The following is a 19,393-nucleotide window of genomic DNA, read 5'->3' as shown; positions in this document are numbered from 1 at the left end:
CTGGTGGTTGCTGACTCAGGGAAATGGAACTGAGTTGCTGTCGTGGCCGGAGGCTGCAGTTTGGAGAGCAGCCCGCAGGCGTGGCGCTTGAGGACTCCTCACTGCAATGGAAGTTCATTTCCTTTTGATTTGCTTGTGTGGAAGTCATGTCATTTTCTCCCTGAGAATATAGCCCTGATGGATATTTTAGATCGTTCACCTAAAGCAAAGATCCCTAGGCCAACAGAGGGAACCCTTTTTGCTAACCTCTCAAGGCTGACCGAGGTATTTCAAGGAATGAAGAAAGGATAAAACAATTTATTTCATTATCCCATACTAAGACAAGCAAGAAGAGGATAGTAAAATTTGACATGTGTATAATGTAGAACGTCCTTTTTCATTCGCTATCTCACTTCATTCTGACCACAACTATCAAATAGAAGTAGATTTTACAGAGAAATTGAAGCTCTGCTACGTTCAATGACGTGGCTAGGTTTCTACAGCTCGTATAAGGTAGGGACTAATTGAAACCAGTCCTTTGATTCTAAATTCTAAACTCCACTATCACAAAAGAACCACTTTCATTGTGATTATGCCCCAAATCATTCTATTTTAAATGGGTAAAGGGGTCTTCTTACACAATTGGATGTTCTTTTATTTATGACTGAGAGATGTGTATTGACTCCAAGAAGTAACAATGATGACCTTGATATCACGTGTCCTCTATTATAGTGCTTACTACACCCTATTCTTTGTCCACTTTTCACCCGATTGCAAGGTCCTGGAAGCCAGGGGCTAATTCATAATCATTTTTGTGTCCCTCGCTCCTGGCCTGGGGGACACTCAGAATCTAGCTCAGAATCTACCAAGTGAGTTAATCCGGGAGAAAAAGCGTGGCACTTTGATTTGAACCCATCCAATTTTCTCCCGTGAATACCCTCTCCCCATTTTGAAATTTATATCCTGAGGCTCTTGAAAACCGCGAACTGAAAAACCACGGACTTCAAAGTGTGGAAAGGCAGGCTGGAAAGAATGAAATTCTGGCAGGCAGCTCACCCCATGGCTCTGTGTTTGACAAAACCACGGAGTCTCCAACGCTGCTCTAAGGCCCAGATGTCCTACATGGACGGAGACTTCTGGCTTCCAAGACCCGGATATGAGCTTTTCTCAACCATTCGTTTATTCTTTGAACATACCCTCCAGACAATTGCATCTCTATCCTGTAAAGCCCTTGCTGCAATTTTGTTTCTCTTTCTAAATGTTATCGTTAGAAACTCCCAAGGAAATAGTCCTCTCCTTCTTGAGGTATCTGGGGGAGCAGCGGCTTAGTGTTCATGTCTCGGGTCACCAAAGGGCCAGTTGTTAGACAGCAGAGCCGAGGGCCGGTGCTCCCGCTTTCGCTGAGCTCAGCAGCCCCGTCTTCCCCAGAGCTACCGCAGCGGGGAGCTTTCAGGGCGTGGCCACCCCACCTTCCAACGCCAGCACCCTGTGGTTCCTAATTCCTGCAGCCCCGAAAACGACTCCCTTTTTGCATTAAAAAAACTCAGACCTAGAGGAAAGTCATCTTGGCAAGGTCATTTTCATAAAACGCCCCAAATCCCAAACACCCCAAACCAGTATCCACCCATCCGCCCCTTCCTTTTTGCAGTGCGGACAACAATGGAGGACTACAACTCCCAGAGAGGACTGCGCTCGTTCGCCCGAGCAGAGGCCAATGGACGGCGGCTGCCTGACCAGCGTCGACTAATCAGGGCCCGCCTCGCGGAGGCTTTGTCTCGGAGCGCGGCGCGGCAGCTCCCGCCCCCGCCGGCGCACGCGCCCCGCCCTCGCTGCTTCGCCCGCGCCCCGCGCTCGCCTTTCTGCCTCTCGCAGCCTGCCAGCCGCGGCGTGCGGACTCGCTGCTCCAGCCTCCGGCCACGTCCCATCCTACCGCCTTGAGCAGCGGAGAAAAGATTAGAGATTTTCTTGCCCCATACACACTTTTGAAGCGGGCAAAATTTTAAAATTTGAACCATGAGGGAAATCGTGCACATCCAGGCGGGTCAGTGTGGCAACCAGATTGGTGCCAAGGTAAGGATTTTAAACCTCTTTTTACTCTATTTCTTTTTGAGAAGAAAAGAATCCAGATAAACTATGCAGAGTGGTTGTGGGCTGTTTGCCGTCTCCAGCCTTAGCCAACCTTTGCCAAAAGGAAATTTTATATGTATAATACACATTTGCAGTAGAATTTTCTTTTGGAAAAAGGGGAATTTTTTTTTTTTCAGAATCATTTTGGGGAAGCTATCAAAAGCACCCTTGAGGTTTGAGGGACTGGAAGACCGAGGTTCTGTAAGGTTTTACTTAAAGGGAATCCCCTAACGGTCCGAGGGTCGGGGAGGGAAGGAGATGCGGAAACTGGCCGAGACAAAGCGAGGCGAGGTTCCTCCATGTGCATCCCCCTTGGCGGGGTTTCGCAGGCCAAGCCCGAGGTGAAAGGGGCGAGGATGGGGGGACACCTGCAGACCCCGGTTCCCAAGCTGGGGACGCGTTACCTCCACGAAAGACCAGGGGTCTCGGCGCGCCCCTGATTCCCGCGGGGCAGGCCCGTAGTTTTTCGTGGATGGAAGGCTAATATGAGCTGGATTCATTTTGCTTCCTTTATTTCCGCTTAGAGACCCTTTTAGGGCTTGAACAGATAAGGTGAAAAGGAGGGCTTCCTTTTCTTTAAAGGGTCCCCTCAGGACTAAATTGTGGGAGAAAGCAAGACAATCCTCCTTTAAAGCAAGAGGAGGGGAAGTTAGCCAAGGGATACAATTCCGAGGCCAAGGGGGTATTTCTTTCTTTCCTTTTGCGCGCGGCTACAGTGTAGCGGGGGAGAAAGTGCGGCCGCTATCGGCCGCTACATTGTAGCAAAAGGGCTGGGCTCAGGGGCGGGCGCTGTGCCCCGCGGGCCGCCAGGGGGGGCGCTAGCTCAGGGCAGGCCCCGCCCCTCGCGCGCTGAATTCGCGCCTCGGCCCCGCCCACGCGCGACGCCTCCCTTTGTCAGCAGCTTGGCGTGCGCACCGCCGGGCGGAGGGCGGGGGTCGGTCGCTGCGGCAGCTGGTTTCTCTGGCCCTCTGTGCGCGGCTTGCATGCCCTGCGTGGGGGCGAGGGGTGAGCTTACCTAGTTAGGTTAGCCACCTGCGTCCACCCCATCTGTGTCTGCGATCGCCGGCCCCCCCAGCTGGACATCATTTCACATCGCAAGGCGGCTTTCCCGTGGGTGGAGGTGTCAGAGGGAGGGGCGCGCAGGCAGATGGAGGGGATGCCTGCACAGTGTGTTTGGAATTAAAGTGGTGGAAGCAGGGGCATAATTGAGGGTTCACCGTTCTTTCCTGACAGTTCTGGGAGGTGATCAGTGATGAACATGGCATCGACCCCACCGGCACCTACCATGGGGACAGCGACCTGCAGCTGGACCGCATCTCCGTGTATTACAATGAAGCCACAGGTGAGGGGAGGAGCCGGGAAGATCAGGCGCCATCTCCTCCTCCTGGCGTCTCTTTCCATTCCTAGGGAACCCTTAACTCCTTCGAATGAATCTATCCTTTTCCTTTGTAAACCTTCCTCTGTGTAATTTCTCACCATGGGGATCAAAGACTCTGCTGCACTTGGTAGCAGCCCCTGGAATCACACGTTTGGGTCCCTGGCTGTCATCCAGCCCCAATTTATCTACCTTCTGCCAATGTTCATTCCTCTACTTTTCTTCCCTGCAGGTGGGAAATATGTCCCTCGTGCTATCTTGGTGGATCTAGAACCAGGTACCATGGACTCTGTTCGCTCTGGTCCTTTTGGCCAGATCTTCAGACCAGACAACTTTGTTTTTGGTAAGTTATACAGATACATGCAGATGGCATCATATTCCATTTATTTGGGTGCAAGAGGGCAGGAAGAGTTAGGAAATGATTATTGTGCTGGAGAGCTTTTATAGGGCCATGTTCTGAGAGCTGATGGAGGGTGGGGGTGGCTGCCGCACTTGGTAAACTACTAGGGACATATGTCACAGGTGAGGGAGAAAAAATAGTCCCAGAGGCATTATCCCAAGAGGTTCGAGGTGAAGATGTGATGTGCATGTACTGCACTTTACTAATCAAGCTTGCCTCCTGGCCCCATTCCAGGTCAGTCTGGGGCCGGGAACAACTGGGCCAAGGGCCACTATACAGAGGGGGCTGAGCTGGTCGACTCGGTCCTGGACGTGGTGCGGAAGGAGGCTGAGAGCTGCGACTGCCTGCAGGGCTTCCAGCTGACCCACTCGCTGGGCGGGGGCACAGGCTCTGGGATGGGCACCTTGCTCATCAGCAAGATCCGTGAAGAATACCCCGACCGCATCATGAACACCTTCAGCGTGGTGCCCTCGCCCAAAGTGTCCGACACGGTGGTGGAGCCCTACAACGCCACCCTCTCGGTCCATCAGTTGGTAGAGAACACGGATGAGACCTACTGCATCGACAACGAGGCCCTCTACGACATCTGCTTCCGCACCCTCAAGCTGACCACGCCCACCTATGGGGACCTGAACCACCTTGTCTCGGCCACCATGAGCGGGGTCACCACCTGCCTCCGCTTCCCTGGCCAGCTCAACGCTGACCTGCGCAAGCTGGCCGTCAACATGGTGCCCTTCCCCCGCCTCCACTTCTTCATGCCCGGCTTCGCCCCCCTCACCAGCCGGGGCAGCCAGCAGTACCGCGCCCTCACTGTACCCGAACTCACCCAGCAGGTATTTGATGCCAAGAACATGATGGCTGCCTGCGACCCCCGCCACGGCCGCTACCTCACCGTGGCTGCTGTCTTCCGTGGGCGGATGTCCATGAAGGAGGTGGACGAGCAGATGCTCAATGTGCAGAACAAGAATAGCAGCTACTTTGTGGAATGGATCCCCAACAACGTCAAGACAGCTGTCTGTGACATCCCGCCCCGGGGGCTGAAGATGGCGGTCACCTTCATCGGCAACAGCACGGCCATCCAGGAGCTGTTCAAGCGCATCTCGGAGCAGTTCACCGCCATGTTCCGGCGCAAGGCCTTCCTGCACTGGTACACGGGCGAGGGCATGGACGAGATGGAGTTCACGGAGGCCGAGAGCAACATGAACGACCTGGTGTCCGAGTACCAGCAGTACCAGGACGCCACGGCCGAGGAGGAGGAGGATTTTGGTGAGGAGGCCGAAGAGGAGGCCTGAGGCCGCGCCTGCACTCCGCTTCTCCGCTCCCTCAGCCTTTTTCCTCAGCTGCCCCTTTCGTCTCCCTCAGAATTTGCATTTTTGCCTTTTTTTCTTTCTTTTAGGGGTGTTCTAGAACAATGCCTGGCACATAATAGGGCTCAATAAATATTCATTGTTTCTTGAATGTCTCCTCTCTTGTTCCACACCGGGAAATCTGTATTTCTGGCATTCTGCTGGGTAACTTTTATTTCCTTCTGGTGCCTATTTCCTCCTATCCAGTTAAATTTTATATATATATATATATATATATATATATATACATACATACACACAGGAGGGGTCCCTAGGCCTGGCCGGTCGGGGTGTGGGTGTGAGAAGGGACCGTGGGAGGGTGACTGTGGGACTGCACTGACCATCAGGGGGCAGCAGCGTCTGCCTGCTGGTGGTCAGTGTGCGTCATAGCGTTTGGTTGACCCGTTGTAACAGTGGCTTAGGCTTTTATATATATAGATTTTAAAAATGGTTTTTTAGAGAAAGTGAGAAACATTGATGTGAGGACATAACATGGATCAGCTGACTCCTGCATACCCCCTATCAGGGATTGAGCTTGTGCTCTTGACCTCAAATCAAACCAGCAACCCTTCCATGCATGGGATGATGCCCAACCAGCCGAGCCACACCAGCCAGGGCCCAGTTACTATTTTCCTGTTTTCAGCATAATTATCCAAGAAAGCTGGATGTCATCCAGGTCCCACTCAGACCTGTACTGAAAACACCCCCAAGCCCGCAGGCAGCCATGGGAAAGAACCACGCCAACCAGCCAGCTGAGGTTCCTATGAAGAGTGGGTGGCGTTCACCCCGTTTTGGAGAATGGGATTCAGGTTGTTTGAGTCCTAGTTTCCAGGTATGTGCTCCTGCTCCACCTTTAGCTTTGGGGGAGGCATTAACAGTATCTCCATTTTCAGTCATGAGCTGTTTCCTTGGCAGGGTCTGCCCCACTCCATCCAGTAGGATCCTTCCCTCTTCCACTTTACCTCCACCTCACATGGAATCCCTTCCTTCCTCTGCATGGAGAAGGGGTTCCAGGGAGAACCAGGACCCCTCTGCCCCTAAGCCTCCTGAAAGGTCCTCTCCATCACCGTTTCTTACCCAAAGGAGTATCAGTCCGTGTATGAAAGGTACACTGTCGCCTAGATGTTGGAGTCATTCCCCGAGGGGACAGGACACCTCTTGTCTTTTGGTGACATTTCTTTTGTTACTGCCCACCCCCTCCCCCACATACACACCTTTGGTTTTGTCCTATCCACACTTAAAATTTCTGTTGCGTTGAACTATTTTTTCATATTGAAAAAAATGACATTGCCCCCAAAGCCAAAAATACATGGGAATTGAAAAAATATTTGCAAGACGTGTGCTCATTTAGCTGACTGGTTCACTTACACATGTATTCTGTTCTCCGCGAATGGGTGAGAAAATCTTTAACTGACCCTCAGGTCTTCACCTCTGGTACCCAACCCCCCCCCCCCCCCCCCCCAGCAGTCTTAACTAGAGTGGGCATAAGTGCACATACTCCGGCAACATGTAGGAATTGAAATGGACTGAACCCAAACCAGGTTGGATCCCAGCAGTCTCAGCTGCTCCAGAAGAAGCATGAATGAGTTAGAACAGTGGTCGGCAAACTCATTAGTCAACAGAGCCAAATATCAACAATACTTCTTCAAAATAGACTCGCCCAGGCCCAAAACCGCCTTCTGCGCATGGGTCACGAAGTTTCAATCGCACTGTATGTGCACGCCCGCACGTGGTATTTTGTGGAAGAGCCACACTCAAGGGGCCAAAGAGCCGCATGTGGCTCGAGAGCCGCGGTTTGCCGACCACTGAGTTAGGCCACTGCTGCCCATCCTCCGTGCACAGCACCCAGGATTCCTCGGGTTGTATGCAACCACGTGGGTTTTCTCAGACAACCTAAGGTGAAGGTGACGAGCATGGACGCCACCCACGGGCCTATTCTAAACACTGCTGCTCTATTATGTTCTTTTGTTGGAGATTTTTTTATTGATTCCTAGAGAGAAAGGCAGGGAGAGGGAGAAACATCCTTGTGAGAGTGGAACATGGACCGGCTCCTGCGTGCCGTCCTGGGCTGTGCCTGGGGGTGCACGCGGCGACCTCGGGGTGCACGAGGTGACACGGAACCAGCCGAGCCACTCTGGCTGCGCACTATCTCATACTTTTAAGTTGCACAAAATAAGTCTCAAAGTTACCTGGAAATTTAAGTCCATTTCCCTTGGCCAATTTTCAGTAATTCTAGGGACTAATGCAATTTTTACATTCCTTCCATATCAACATGCTTTCTGACTAAAGCAGTGGTTGGCAAACTCATTAGTCAACGGAGCCAAATATCAACAGTATGATTGAAATTTCTTTTGAGAGCCAAATTTTTTAAACTTAAACTATATAGGTAGGTACACTGTTATTAACTTAGGGTACTACTAAGCTGGCCTTTGCTAAAAAACATCCTCAATCTGATTGAGGTACGTTCGCTGAGGTTGACCCCTTCCAACTCTCCCATCCACACTCGTCTTGTATACATCTAAAAAAATGTTTCATTTTATAATAAAGCCACCAACACAAAATAATTACAATTCTTAAATTGATGACAAAAATCCCTATAGGATTTGCAGCTGGTTGAAAAAATACAGGTAACTTTATGCTTCGAGTAGGTACTTTTGTCACCCGTGCGCGATTTGCAGACGCGACTAGCACTAACCACTGCACATGAGACTGCTGACTAACTGGCTCACTCAACTCGTGCATGAATCGCGTGCGCCTCGCCTGCGCTGAGTGTCCCGTGGCCCGCCTGCGCCGTGTCTCCCATCGACCGACCGACACCCCCCCCTTCTTCTAACACCACTGGACTAAACCAAGATTTTTGGGGGGAGTTAATTCCACAACCCCTCAGTGTACAAGTAACTCTCCCATTCTAAAAAGCTGACTGGAAGGAAGCAAGCTGTGTTCTAACATTCACTTCAAGTGAGTTCTGTTTTACCTTCACTGTTCACAAGTGTGAAGGCTTAGCAGCAATTTATCCGGCAAGTTGAGAACCTGCAGCTATCCCTCAGTCTTGATCAGAAAACAATTTTGGGCCACAGGCTCAGTGTCGTTTAATTAGGAAACTAAACAAGCTGGGTGGAGGGGGATGATCGGACAGCTGGCACGGAACCCTTGGCGGACTGGCAGTCTTGGTGGTGTGGGCCCGGGCAGGGGGCAAGGCACGGCTATTTGGCAAGGAGAGGTGAGCGGTGGAATCCCACTGCCCAAGGACGTGCTCTGGGAGGCCAGCTGACATGCATGCAGCATGGGGTCGTTCAGGCAGCTTGAACCACAAGGCGAGGCATCGGCGAAGGTTGAGGGCTCAGGCAGTTCGCAAAGGCTTGTGGTTCACCTGGTAAAAAAGACAACAGCGGGTGACACGGGAACTTCCCTCACGCTCCATTTGGAGGAATGCACACCCAGAATTTTTCTAGTTTTTTCTTTTTCCCCAATTACAGTTTACATCCAATATCATTTGCATGAGTTCCAGGCAGATGGCACAGTGAGGGGTCTGCTAGCTTTCCGGCAGCTACCTCACCCCCTCGCCCCGCAGAGACTTACTGAACGGGTGTGGGAGGGGCCAGAGCGTGGCTCGAAGACCCAACCCTCCGCTGCGGGCCTCCAGGAGGCTCCGAGGCACCCCCGGAAGTGGTCCGATGCTTTTCCTTATACATGAACTTCTCTGTTTAACACACTCGTATATGGCACCTACTATGTACCAGGCAGTGCTGTAAACACTTTGCAAATACAGTAGGTCCTCGGGTGACGTCGGAGATCCGTTCCTACGGTGCGACTTTTCGCCGTCAGTCGGAACCCACCCATGTAAGCACCTACCTCACTCACATGGAGCACAGACACAGCAGTAATGAATGAAACAGTAAAAAAAAATTAAAAGATAACAATTCCTGACCTTTACTTGTGCTAAATAAATAATAAAAAACATAAAGCACATATGTACATACGTCGAAATGATGGAACTTTTTTTAAATAAATAAATGGGAGATGGCAACATAACCACGAAACGACATACGTCGAGTCCGACGTAACCCGAGGACTGGACTGTGTATTACACATTTAATCCCTGTAACAATTCAACAGGTAGTTGCTGTTATTAAGCTGTGAGGAGACACGTACAGAAGTTGAGAACGTCTCCGATCACGGCACACACTAGGATTTGCACCCCAGCAGGTTTCAGAGCCGCTCTCTGACCTCTACCATAACCTCCAAGTGAGTCAACAGGCCGAGAAAAGCAGTGATATGCCTTGGAATTAACTGTCAGCAGACTCCCAGCTCCTGTGCTGGACAGGGGCTGGACAGGGGCTGGGCGGGAAGCTGGCTCCCCAGCTGCATGATGTGGGCCACGTTGCTGACACGTTGGCGTTCAGCTTCTCTGCTTTGTAAAACACCACGTACCTCAGGGGTAGTTCCATTAAAACATTCTTTTATAAAAAAAATTCATGTCGAAGCTGAGCACTGGCACAGAGAGCAGCTAATACATGTTCACGTGCAGCGCGCGCGCGGCAGGGCGGGAGCCTCACCTGGGAGATGCTGACGCCCGTGAGTCTCTCCACGCTCTCCGGCAGGCGGCTCAGGATGTCCAGTACTTCCCCCGTCACTTTGGCCGCCCCCACGGCCCCACTCCCACTCGACACCAGTGTGATCTTTTTGGTCGAGGTCAAGGGACCACTGATCTCCTCTGCCACCTGCGGGCGAGACGTCCACTCGGTGCTGTGACCGATCGCACCCTCCTGAAAGGCTTTCCCCTGGGGCTTTGTGAATCCTCATCTGAGGACATTCTTCCATTGATTTTTAGAGAGTGGAAGGGAGGGGGGAGAGAGAAACATCGCGACTGATGGCCTCCCACACGTGTCCTGATAGCCGGGGGTCAAACCTGCAACCCAGGTACCTGCTCTTGACCGGGAATTGAACCCACGACCCTCGGGTGCATGCTCTTGCCACTGAGCCACACTGGCCAGGGCTACCCTGGGTTTTTTAAGACCCGTCTTACAGATCATCCTTTTTCACTTTGGTCATTGGCTTATAACTCCCCTCCCTAACTCATGGTCCCCTAGCCTGGCTCTGGTGACACCTGGCACATGGCCTGACCTGGGGCAGCTTCTCCAGCAGCATGTCCAGCTGAGCAGCCTCCTGGTACAGCTGGAACGCTTCTGCCTTCTTGGCCATCTGTTCGGCCTCAGCCCGGGCCCGGGCCCCAATGGCGAAGGCCTCGGCCTCCCCCCGCATCTGGGGAGGGCACAGGACACTGTGATGTGAAGGGAGCTGGTGAGGGTGAGAAACCCCAGCTCCGCAGCAACACCTCCAAACTCACCCTCACAGACTCTGCTTCGGCCTCCGCCTGCATGATCTGCTGGGACCTGGGCAAACAGGGGTGCAGAGGAGCTGAGGCCCTGGCTGCAGGGGGGAGGCCCGAGCGGGGTGGAGGCTCCTACCACCTGAGCTCCACAGGAGGAGTCCAGGTGGTGAAGACCTCGGCTCTTTATCTGGGGGCGCCCGGTGGGAAGGGGCGGGACGGGCGGGGGAAGGGCATTTACTTCTCAGCTTCTGCTAGGCGCTCCAGCCGGTAGCGCTCGGCTTCCGCCGGCTTCCGCACGCGGGCCTCCAGCTCCTTCTCCCGGCGGGCAATCTCCTGCTCCTGCACTGCCACCTGCTGGGCCCGCTCCACCACCTGCACCTGCACCCGCTGCTCCTCGATCTGCTGCTTGGTTTTGGCCACCTGGGAGGGATGCTCGGCGTCAGGGTGAAAGGCAAGTGCCCAGGACCAGGGAGGCCAGGGCAGGGCTCCGGGTGGGGTAGGTGGAGTGGTCCCAGGACAGTTCCGCCGGCCCCGGGGAGTCCGTTTCTTATACAGACCCACGCATGCACGGCCCGATCCTCCTCAGAGCGCGCACCCAGGACCAGGACTCCCAGGCAGCCTGTCCGAGCTGGACAGGGCGGGGACCCAGTGGCCTCCGCAGGCAGGCAGGCCGGCCGGCCGGCCGCAGTCCCTCCAGGAGCTCCCATGGACTCGTTTCCCACCATCTCTCCCTCTAGTGTGAGCACCTGGTGGCATGAGGGCCACCCCGTCTGGCTCTCTCCACCTTAGTGCAAGCCACCCACTGCGCCCACTCCTGCAACAGGCTCCTGCTTCCCTTCCAGGGGCTGTGCGTGGGCGCCTTTTCACTTTTATTTTTGCATCTGGTACAAAATCAAGAGAGAAAAGCACACGGTGAGAAGTCAGGCTTCCAATATTTCTGCAAACGACCTGGCTCCCTCCCTGAAAGCCACCAGTGCCCAGCGTCCTGCGTACCCTTCCAGGGGCACTCGGCAAGCATGCGCAGGAACCTGCACACAGGTGCCTCTTATTTAGGCGGATTTCGGCTCTTCCTCCCGGCACCCAGGGAGCAGGGCGCCCTTGCCGGATGTCAGCGAGGAGGTGCAGGGAAGGAGCGCACGTCCTTCCGTCTCGGTGCTCCAGCCCCATCACCATCGTGGCTGGGGTGTCCCTGCCTGGACTGGCCCCACCTGAAAATGTCAAGCCTTTTCCAAACTGGACTTGCTGCTCCCGGGCAGCGTAAGGCCACCTTCTGGAGGACTCCACCTCCAGCCGCTTCCTTGGACGAGTCTGTGGGCGGTAGGTTTTCTAGGCCGTCTTCTCAGACTTACTCTGCCCTGCTACTTCAATTAGTGAGGCTGAGTACAGTTACTATGTTGAAATCATTCTCATCAGAGTTTTGAAGGCATTGCTCCATGGCCTTCTAACTTCTTAAGAAATCTAGTCATTTTGATGCCTGACCCTTTGAGAAAAGTTCTCTGGAAGCTTCTGGATCGTTTCTTGTTCTCAGGGATCTGAAATTTCAGTGATGTGTTTCAATATAGATGCTTTTCACTAATTGTGTTGGGCACTTGGTGGGTTGTTTCAATTTCGAAACTCACACCCCTCAAAACATCAACATTTTGTAAATTCTTCACTTGGTTATTTCCTCCCCCTTTCTTTGTCTGTTGGAGCTGCTGGCCTGGCCGCTCCTCCACCCATCTGTTCTTTCTATTTTTCTGGGGAGTTTTATTAGAATTTCTCTTCCAACGTGATTTGGAAATTTATGCCATTTTATTACTCCCCCCTTTATTGAATTTATTGGGGTTTATTAATTTCTAAGAGCTGTTTCTTGTTCTCTGTTCTATCTCCTGACTTCCTAGATGTGGATCCTTCTTTTATCTCACCGAGCACATTTATTTTTTCAAAAGCTTTCTTTTCCCTGCATAGCCGTCGCCTCCTCTTGGCCTTGCTGTCTCCCACTCAGACAGGTGCCCTTGGCTGTCTGCTCACAGCCAGAGGCTGACCGCACTGGGAGCAGCTCCGGGTTGTGGGCGGAGCCTGTGGACAGAACTTCACTCTGGGTGGCCGGCAGGGGCAGGTCACCAGCCGGGAAACCCCGGGCTCCGGGATCGTTAAGTCTCTCCCTGGGGGCGGCCATGTTCCCAGGGCACTCTTCTCATCTATTCTTTGGAAGACGGAGCTCTGGGAGCCGAGTGACCCGGGGCGAGAAGGGGCCAGCACGTGGCCCGAGACAGGTGCATAGTCTGTTCACGGCCCTGCTGCCGAGGGCCCCTCGCCCGTGTCCGGCTGCCCCACGTCACACCCTCTGGTTTACTCTCACCAGACAACCCCCCAGATGTCTGCTGGGCAGAGAGACCAGGGAAGGGACCCACAGGCAGGGAGTCAGCAAGGGAGTCGGAGAAGTGGCTCTTCCCCTCTTTTTACTGATTCTGACAGTCTTCAGGCCACGGCTGCACCAGCTCCTGAGCCTCAGACACGGCGCCTGTCAGCCCTGCTCAGTTAACGACCATGCTTTCCAGCTTCCAAAGCGATGCTACGGTGGCCATTCCTCCCTTTCTTCTCTCTCAAAATCACTCTATGTGGTTGTAATGAGGTTTTAGCTGCATGTATTCAATCCATCATCTTTGAAAAAGCTTCCAACTAGTCTCCTTCTGCCTTTCTTCTGACAATGAAAAAGCTTCCAACTAGTCTCCCTTCTGCCTTTCTTCTGACAATGAAAAAGCTTCCAACTAGTCTCCCTTCTGCCTTTCTTCTGACAATCGATTCCCCACACAGCAGCCAGTCTGACCCTTATACAAACATAAACTGAACCACAGCACCTCTCTGGCGCTTTGAGTCTCTTCGAAGTGTCCGCCATGGCTCCCCGAGCGCTCCGTGACCTAGCCTGGCCTCCTCTCCCGCAGCACGCGAGCCACACCAATCAGAAGCCCCCTTTCTGCTCCTGGGACATGCCAAGTTCTTTCCCACCTCAGGCCTTTCCACCTGCTGGTCCCCTGCCTGGCCACTAGCCACATACGGCTATTTAAATTTAAATTAATAGTCACTAAAACTCAAAATGCAGTTCCTCAGTCACAATTTCACCCACTGCATTTCAAGTGCTCAGCATCACTGCAAAATGCAGACCATGTCCATCAGCACAAAGGCTCTGTGTGAGCATCACCGGTTTAGAATACTCTTGGCCCACGACTCTCTACATTGCAGGTTCTTTCGCATCTTCAGGTTTTATTTCAAATACAGCATTCTTCTGAGCACCCGACCTCATATAGTAACCCCACTGCTGTCAAAGCCTGGTGCCTTGAAGCCCTGCGCCGCGCGTTGGCATGCTCTGTAAGCAGGAATCTCTTCTGTCTCACTCACACGTTTATCCTCGCCTCTAAAACAATGTCTGGCACATAGTAGGCACTTCATAGGTATTTGTTGACTGAGTCATCATTTCAAGATTACCGAGCACAAAGCCTGGCACAAAATGAGGAACTCACTCACGTTAAACAGAGCCCAAACCAGCCAATCCGTTCAACTGCGGACAGAAAGAGCCATGGATAGATTGGGGACCTTACCCATAGTCCTACCCATGCTAGCGGTTTCCTTTATGTTACTGCTTCTCACACTTCAATGCATGCATGAGTCAACCCAGGGATTTTTGTTAAAATGCAGACTCTGATTCGGTCTGGGCTGGAGCCTGAGACTTTGTATTTTCAACAAACACTCCAGGGCTGCTGCTGCTGCTGGTAGGCAGACCACACTTCAAGCAGCAACGCACAAGCCAGCGACTTATCCCCGCAACCAAAGATGTTTGCACTTACTATGCTTTTAGCCTGTACCAACGCTTGGCAAAAACGAACTTCCTAACATTATCCTTTGCGTAAAGGCTACTCAAAGTTCAGTGGACTCTCGTTCTTCACGGTAGTTCTGCTGTATAAAGTAGAACAAAATACTTACTTTGTTCCCAGGGGAAATGTGGGGTTAGGTGGCATGAGCCTCTGGCCACCACATTTTTATCAACAGGCCAATGTAGAGCCTTGTTTTATGTGTTTGTTTAAAGCAGGGGCGGGAACATCCTGGCCCTGCCAGGGCATTGGGGTGAGTTATTAAATGATTGACCATTGCCCCGGCCGGAGTTTCCCAGTGGTTAGAGCACTGGCCTGCGAACCAAAGGGTTGTGGGTTCAATTCCTGATCAAGGGCATGTACCTGTGTTGCAGGTTCCCGGCCCCAATCCTGGTGGGGGTGAGTGTGGGAGGTACCAATTGATGTGGCTCTCTCACATCGATGTTTCTCTCTCTCTCCCCCCCTCCTTTGTACTTGCTCTAAAATATATATATATATATATATACATATATCTCAATGGAAAAATATCCTGGGGTATTAACCAAAAAAATAAATGTCTGGCCAAATACAGCAGGCTAGTTTTTAAGTTGATAATTTTGTAAGGCCCACGAATGATGTTATAAATATCCGGATGGCCCTTGGCAGAAAAAAGGCTCCCCACCCTGGTTTAAATCCATCTTATGTAATAAATGTTGGTTCATTACCAACGAACTTTCAGCCAACGACACAAGTGCCTGAACGAAGGAGGAAATGCATATTCACGGCACCACCTCCCCACACGTAGGAAAACTGGACAGCACCTCAGCACTGTGCTCCGGGCCGTGTACACGGTGAAATCACCAACAAAGAACACAGGAAGGTGAAGACTGTGGCGGTGAATATACTGAGGTAAATACTCTATGGAGACAACACTGCTTGTAGTCTAAGCATTTCAAGAAGCAGAACATCTTGCTCAACCTCAACTGGGAGCTGTGCGCCAGGCCCTCGGTGGCTGCCTCTCCCTGCATGTCTGCAGCAAACGCAAAGGCGCTGAGGGGGCTGACTCTGGAGTTACCAATACCCTTCGCGAGCAGGCACTCTCCGTACAGAATCTGCAATGCCCGGGGCGGCCGGCCTCCCTCGGCAAGGGCACAGCCCCACTTCGGGGCTTCCTTCCTCACACCCTTTGGTCACCAGGGCTGCCCTGTGCAAATGAGAAACGGCGCCTCTTCCTCTGGGGGGTGCAGAATGCACCGCCTGGTGAGGGGCGTGGGCTGGACCTCAGCTCTGGTTCACCCCCCAACCAGGTGCCATTGCACAGGGCACAACCTGCTCTAAACACATGACCAGCCCTGCAGATCATATACCTCTTGACCTTTTCTTTGCTTTTTAGCTGAAATGTGTAGGTCTTTTAAATTTCCCTCATATGGAAGAGTTGGGTCAGAAATGGGGTCGGAGTCAGAATATGAGAGAGGGAGCCGGAGAGAAGTGGTGCGGGGCGGCCGTGGCGGGCTCTGACCTGAAGCTGGTAGGCCAGGTCAGCCTGCGCGCGGCGCGTGTTGACCTCGATGTCATAGGTGGCCTTCTTCAGCTCATAGTCCCTCTGGGCCTTGGCCATCTCGATCTCGCTCAGGTACTGAGCAGACACTTTCTCCTGCTTGGCTTTGGCCTCCTGTCCACACAGAGACCAGGTGTGGCGTCAGAGCAGGGTGGGCAGGCCCCGGGGGAGGGCCTGCTTCCTACCAGCTCCCCTGCCTCGGCCCCAGCCCTGGCCTCATCTATTTCCTCTCCAGCCCAGTTCCATCAGCCCCCATTGTGCACTCCCCCCAAGTGCTCAAGTGCCATGGGGACCACAGACCACCCCCCACCTCTCTCTCTCACCCGGATCCCAGCATCTCGCTTGGCCTCCGCTTCTCCAATCCGAGCATCTTTTTGGACTTGAGCGGTCCGAGCCTTCCCCAAGGAGTGCAAGTAGTCCTGCGGGAGAGATGCGGAAACTGGAGTCCTGAAGAGGGTGTAAGAGAGGAGCAGGGGCAGAGAGGGCACCTGTGCAGGATTACCTGGTCGTCATGAATGTCCTTCAGGGTGTAGCTGACCACACTGATGCCCATGTTCACCAGGTCTGAGGAGGCCACTTTGAAAACCTGCTCTGAGAACTTCTGCCGGTCCTTATAGATTTCCTAGGACGAAGGACGGTGGGAGGAGGAACTTAAGCTCTGGGTCCTCTGGCTCCGGCTCCCACAGCTGGCTCAGCCCCGGCCCCCCGCCCCCGGCCGGCAGGCCCACCTCCACAGTCATGTGGGCCATGATGGCCCTCTGGTGGCCCTCCAGCGTCTCCAGGGCGATGTGGGCGATCTCAGCCTCCGTCTTCCCCAGGAACATCTGGCAGGCGGCCGCCAGCATCTCTTTGTTCTGCCCCTGGATTTTCACCTGCAGGCAGAGGAGGGGTGGGAGGGTGAGGTGCGTCCGGAGCAGAGAGGATGAGCCAAGGGCTTGGAGAAGACGCGACTACAGAGGGGGCGGGGGCGAGGACCCCGGGAGAGCTCTGAAAGCCGCACCTGGGCGATGCCGGTGACGGAGATGGGGACCCCATGGCGCGTGTAAACCTTCTCACTCTTGACATTGAGGGTCAATGTGTTGAGAGAGATCCTAGAGGGAAAGAGAAGGCGGCAGTGAGAAAAGGAGGAGAGCGGAGACGGCCCTCGGGCTCGCCCTACCCACCTCTGGATCTGCTGGATGCAGGGCAGCACGAAGACGCGGCCGCCGGCCACCATGACCGGAGGGCTCCGGCAGAAACCTGCAAGGCGGGGGCAGGGGCGGGCGTCGCGCTGGGATGCGGGGATGCGGGGACTAGGGAGCTGGCGGGGGGGGGGGCGGGGGGGGGGGCAGGGAGGGGGGGATGGGAGCGAGGTGGGGGGGCCGGAGCCCGGGCGCAGGGGCGCTGGCGGGAGGGGAGGGCGGGGCCAGGCTCCCGGGGCCGGGGCCGGGCGCGGCGCTTACCAGAGACCACCATGGCCTCGTTGGGGCCGCAGGTGAAGAACATGGCTCCGAGGGAGCTGGCGGGGAGCAGAGAAGGCGTCGCGGAGGCCGGAGCGGCTGTTTCCCACCACCTCCGCCCAGTCCCCTCGCACCCGGGGCCGGCTGCGGCCCCCCCCGCCCCCCCCCCCCCCCCCCCCCCGCAGACTCCAGCGACGCCCGCCCACCCGCCTCCGCCCGCGGCGACGGCGGTTCTCCGGGATCCGACCTCCCGCCGCCCCCCGGGCCCCCGCCCGCTCACCCCCCGGACCTGGGAGCCGAGCCACGGCCGCCGCGCACCACCTTCCTGCAAGCGCAGCCCGCGCCTCCGCGCCCGCACCCGGGGCCGCCGCAGCCCCGCCCCGCCCCGCCCGCCCCGTTCCCGGCAGCCCCCGCGCCCCGCCCCGCTGCCCGGCAGCCCCCGCCCCGCCCCGGCGCGTGACGCGGCCTGGTCACGGGGGTGCCGCGGGCCGGGAGCCGCAGACCGAGCCGCGGACGTGGGCGCCGGGTCCCGGGGTCCCTGCGCCCGGAGGGGACTCGCCGCAGTCAGAGACTCACTCGGATGCCGCCACAATAACCGGTTTATTTGTGTTCACAGAACATACCGCTGCCGGGGCCCGCCGCCACCCCGCCCGCAGCCAGCCCGGGCCGCCTCGGGAGACCGGGCCGAGCCTCGCTGCCCCCGGCCGCCGGGCTCGGTGCTGGAGGACGGGGGGCCCTGGCCCCGGCCCGGTCCCAGCGCTTCCAGCGCCCAGGGGCCGGGAGGGGCGGCCGCGGGCACGCCCCGCGCCCTCGCATAAGTTAAATAAATATTACAGACACCCCGGTCGCCGGGGGACAGATAAATACACACACATAAATAAATAGGAGCTGCAGCAGGAGGCGTTGGCGCCCTCCCACCCGCCGGCGTGTCCGCGCGTCCGGCCGGCGGCGGTCAGAGGGCGGCCGGGGGGCGCGGCAGGAAGGCGCGGAGGTCCAGAGCGCGGTCCGCGGGCTCCGCCGTCACATTCCGGGGCTCGCGCGCGGGGGGCGCGGGGGCGGGCTCGGGGGCGTCCTCCGCGGTCCGGGGCTCCGGCACCCCTTCTTCCGCCGTCAGGACCTGGCAGAAGACCACGGCGAGCAGGAGGAAGAGGAGCCTCCTGGCGGGGCTGGCGTCCTCGGCGGGCAGCTGGCGCCGGACCTGCGCGGAGACGGCGAGGGAACAGGTCAGCCGGGCCCGACGGCGGCCGTGCCCGCCACCCCGGCCCCCCCTTGGGCGACACTCACCACTCGGGGGTAGAGGACCCTCCGGCTGCGCTTTCTGTGCCCGCGGGAGGCGCAGGGGCGCGAGGCGCTGGGGCGCGAGGCGGGGGCCGCCGCCGGCTCCGGGAGAGGGTCGAAGGTGAAGACCTCGGGCCCAGAGCCCCGCCGCGGGCCCGGGCTGGCGGAGGGCGCCGGGGTCGGGGCCCGCAGGACGGTCATGGTGGGGAGGGAGCAGCGGGAGCGACACATGGCAGCTGAGCGGTGGGAAAGATGAGTGGGGCCCCGGCCTCCCGGGCGAGTTAAGTACGGCCCCGCCGGGCGGCCCTCACTCCGCCCCCTCACTCCGCCCCCTCGAGGCCCGCGCGGAAATTCCAGCAGTTCAGCAAAGGGAGGGGGTGGAGACTTGGCCTGTGACACAGCTGCGCCGGTGTGTAAGCTGTGAGTGTGAGCTGTGTGTATGCTGTGAGTGTGTGTGCTGTGAGTGTGTGAGCTGTGCATGTGAGCTGTGCATGTGTGAGCTGTGCATGTGAGCTGTGCATGTGTGAGCTGTGCATATGTGTGCTGTGAGTGTGTGAGCTGTGCATGTGTGAGCTGTGCGTTGTGTGAGCTGTGCATGTGTGTGCTGTGAGTGTGTGAGCTGTGCATGTGTGCTGTGAGTGTGTGAGCTGTGCATGTGTGAGCTGTGCATATGTGAGCTGTGCGTATGTGAGCTGTGTGTTGTGTGAGCTGTGAGTGTGAGCTGTGCGTGTG

General features: G+C 55.7%; 3 protein-coding genes across 3 annotated transcripts; 1 reads left to right on the top strand and 2 right to left on the bottom strand.

The window, feature by feature from the left end:
• The first annotated feature begins 1,833 nt into the window (after window positions 1–1,833).
• TUBB (tubulin beta class I) lies at window positions 1,834–5,339 on the top strand. The gene is made up of 4 exons (XM_070418995.1): window positions 1,834–2,049; window positions 3,340–3,448; window positions 3,714–3,824; window positions 4,116–5,339. Exons 1-4 carry the CDS (start codon window positions 1,993–1,995, stop codon window positions 5,171–5,173), a joined length of 1,335 nt encoding a protein of 444 aa, XP_070275096.1. The 5' UTR covers window positions 1,834–1,992; the 3' UTR covers window positions 5,174–5,339.
• A 2,960-nt stretch (window positions 5,340–8,299) lies between these two features.
• FLOT1 (flotillin 1) lies at window positions 8,300–17,735 on the bottom strand. Its single transcript, XM_070418998.1, has 13 exons — window positions 17,673–17,735; window positions 17,387–17,442; window positions 17,108–17,183; window positions 16,945–17,035; window positions 16,673–16,816; window positions 16,447–16,566; window positions 16,268–16,363; window positions 15,906–16,058; window positions 10,798–10,979; window positions 10,575–10,620; window positions 10,352–10,489; window positions 9,784–9,948; window positions 8,300–8,597 (listed from the first exon to the last, which is right to left on the bottom strand). The coding sequence occupies exons 2-13, from the start codon at window positions 17,427–17,429 to the stop codon at window positions 8,568–8,570; spliced, it is 1,284 nt and encodes a 427-aa protein (XP_070275099.1). The 5' UTR covers window positions 17,430–17,442; window positions 17,673–17,735; the 3' UTR covers window positions 8,300–8,567.
• A 229-nt stretch (window positions 17,736–17,964) lies between these two features.
• On the bottom strand, window positions 17,965–18,969 carry IER3 (immediate early response 3). Its single transcript, XM_070419472.1, has 2 exons — window positions 18,668–18,969; window positions 17,965–18,581 (listed from the first exon to the last, which is right to left on the bottom strand). Exons 1-2 carry the CDS (start codon window positions 18,890–18,892, stop codon window positions 18,336–18,338), a joined length of 471 nt encoding a protein of 156 aa, XP_070275573.1. The 5' UTR covers window positions 18,893–18,969; the 3' UTR covers window positions 17,965–18,335.
• Between the last annotated feature and the right edge of the window lie 424 nt (window positions 18,970–19,393).

This window comes from Myotis yumanensis, unplaced genomic scaffold (genome assembly GCF_028538775.1).
Source record: "Myotis yumanensis isolate MYYU_CA2020_CCGP unplaced genomic scaffold, mMyoYum1.0.hap1 SCAF_6, whole genome shotgun sequence".
Classification (NCBI taxonomy): Eukaryota; Metazoa; Chordata; class Mammalia; order Chiroptera; family Vespertilionidae; genus Myotis; species Myotis yumanensis.
The sequence above is the reverse complement of the archived record's forward strand: the minus strand, read 5'-3'. Positions and strand labels throughout refer to the sequence as shown.

Coding starts and splice junctions, on each gene's coding strand:
- TUBB (XM_070418995.1), top strand. CDS start 1,993: ATGAGGGAAATCGTGCACATCCAGGCGGGTCAGTGTGGCAACCAGATT. Junction 3,449..3,713: donor GTATTACAATGAAGCCACAG/GTGAGGGGAGGA, acceptor TCTTCCCTGCAG/GTGGGAAATATGTCCCTCGT. Junction 3,825..4,115: donor ACCAGACAACTTTGTTTTTG/GTAAGTTATACA, acceptor GCCCCATTCCAG/GTCAGTCTGGGGCCGGGAAC.
- FLOT1 (XM_070418998.1), bottom strand. CDS start 17,429: ATGTTCTTCACCTGCGGCCCCAACGAGGCCATGGTGGTCTCTG. Junction 10,980..15,905: donor ACCTGGCCTACCAGCTTCAG/GTCAGAGCCCGC, acceptor CATCCCTCCCAG/GTGGCCAAAACCAAGCAGCA. Junction 8,598..9,783: donor CGGGCGTCAGCATCTCCCAG/GTGAGGCTCCCG, acceptor CTTTTTTACCAG/GTGAACCACAAGCCTTTGCG.
- IER3 (XM_070419472.1), bottom strand. CDS start 18,892: ATGTGTCGCTCCCGCTGCTCCCTCCCCACCATGACCGTCCTGCGGGCC. Junction 18,582..18,667: donor GGGTCCTCTACCCCCGAGTG/GTGAGTGTCGCC, acceptor GTCTCCGCGCAG/GTCCGGCGCCAGCTGCCCGC.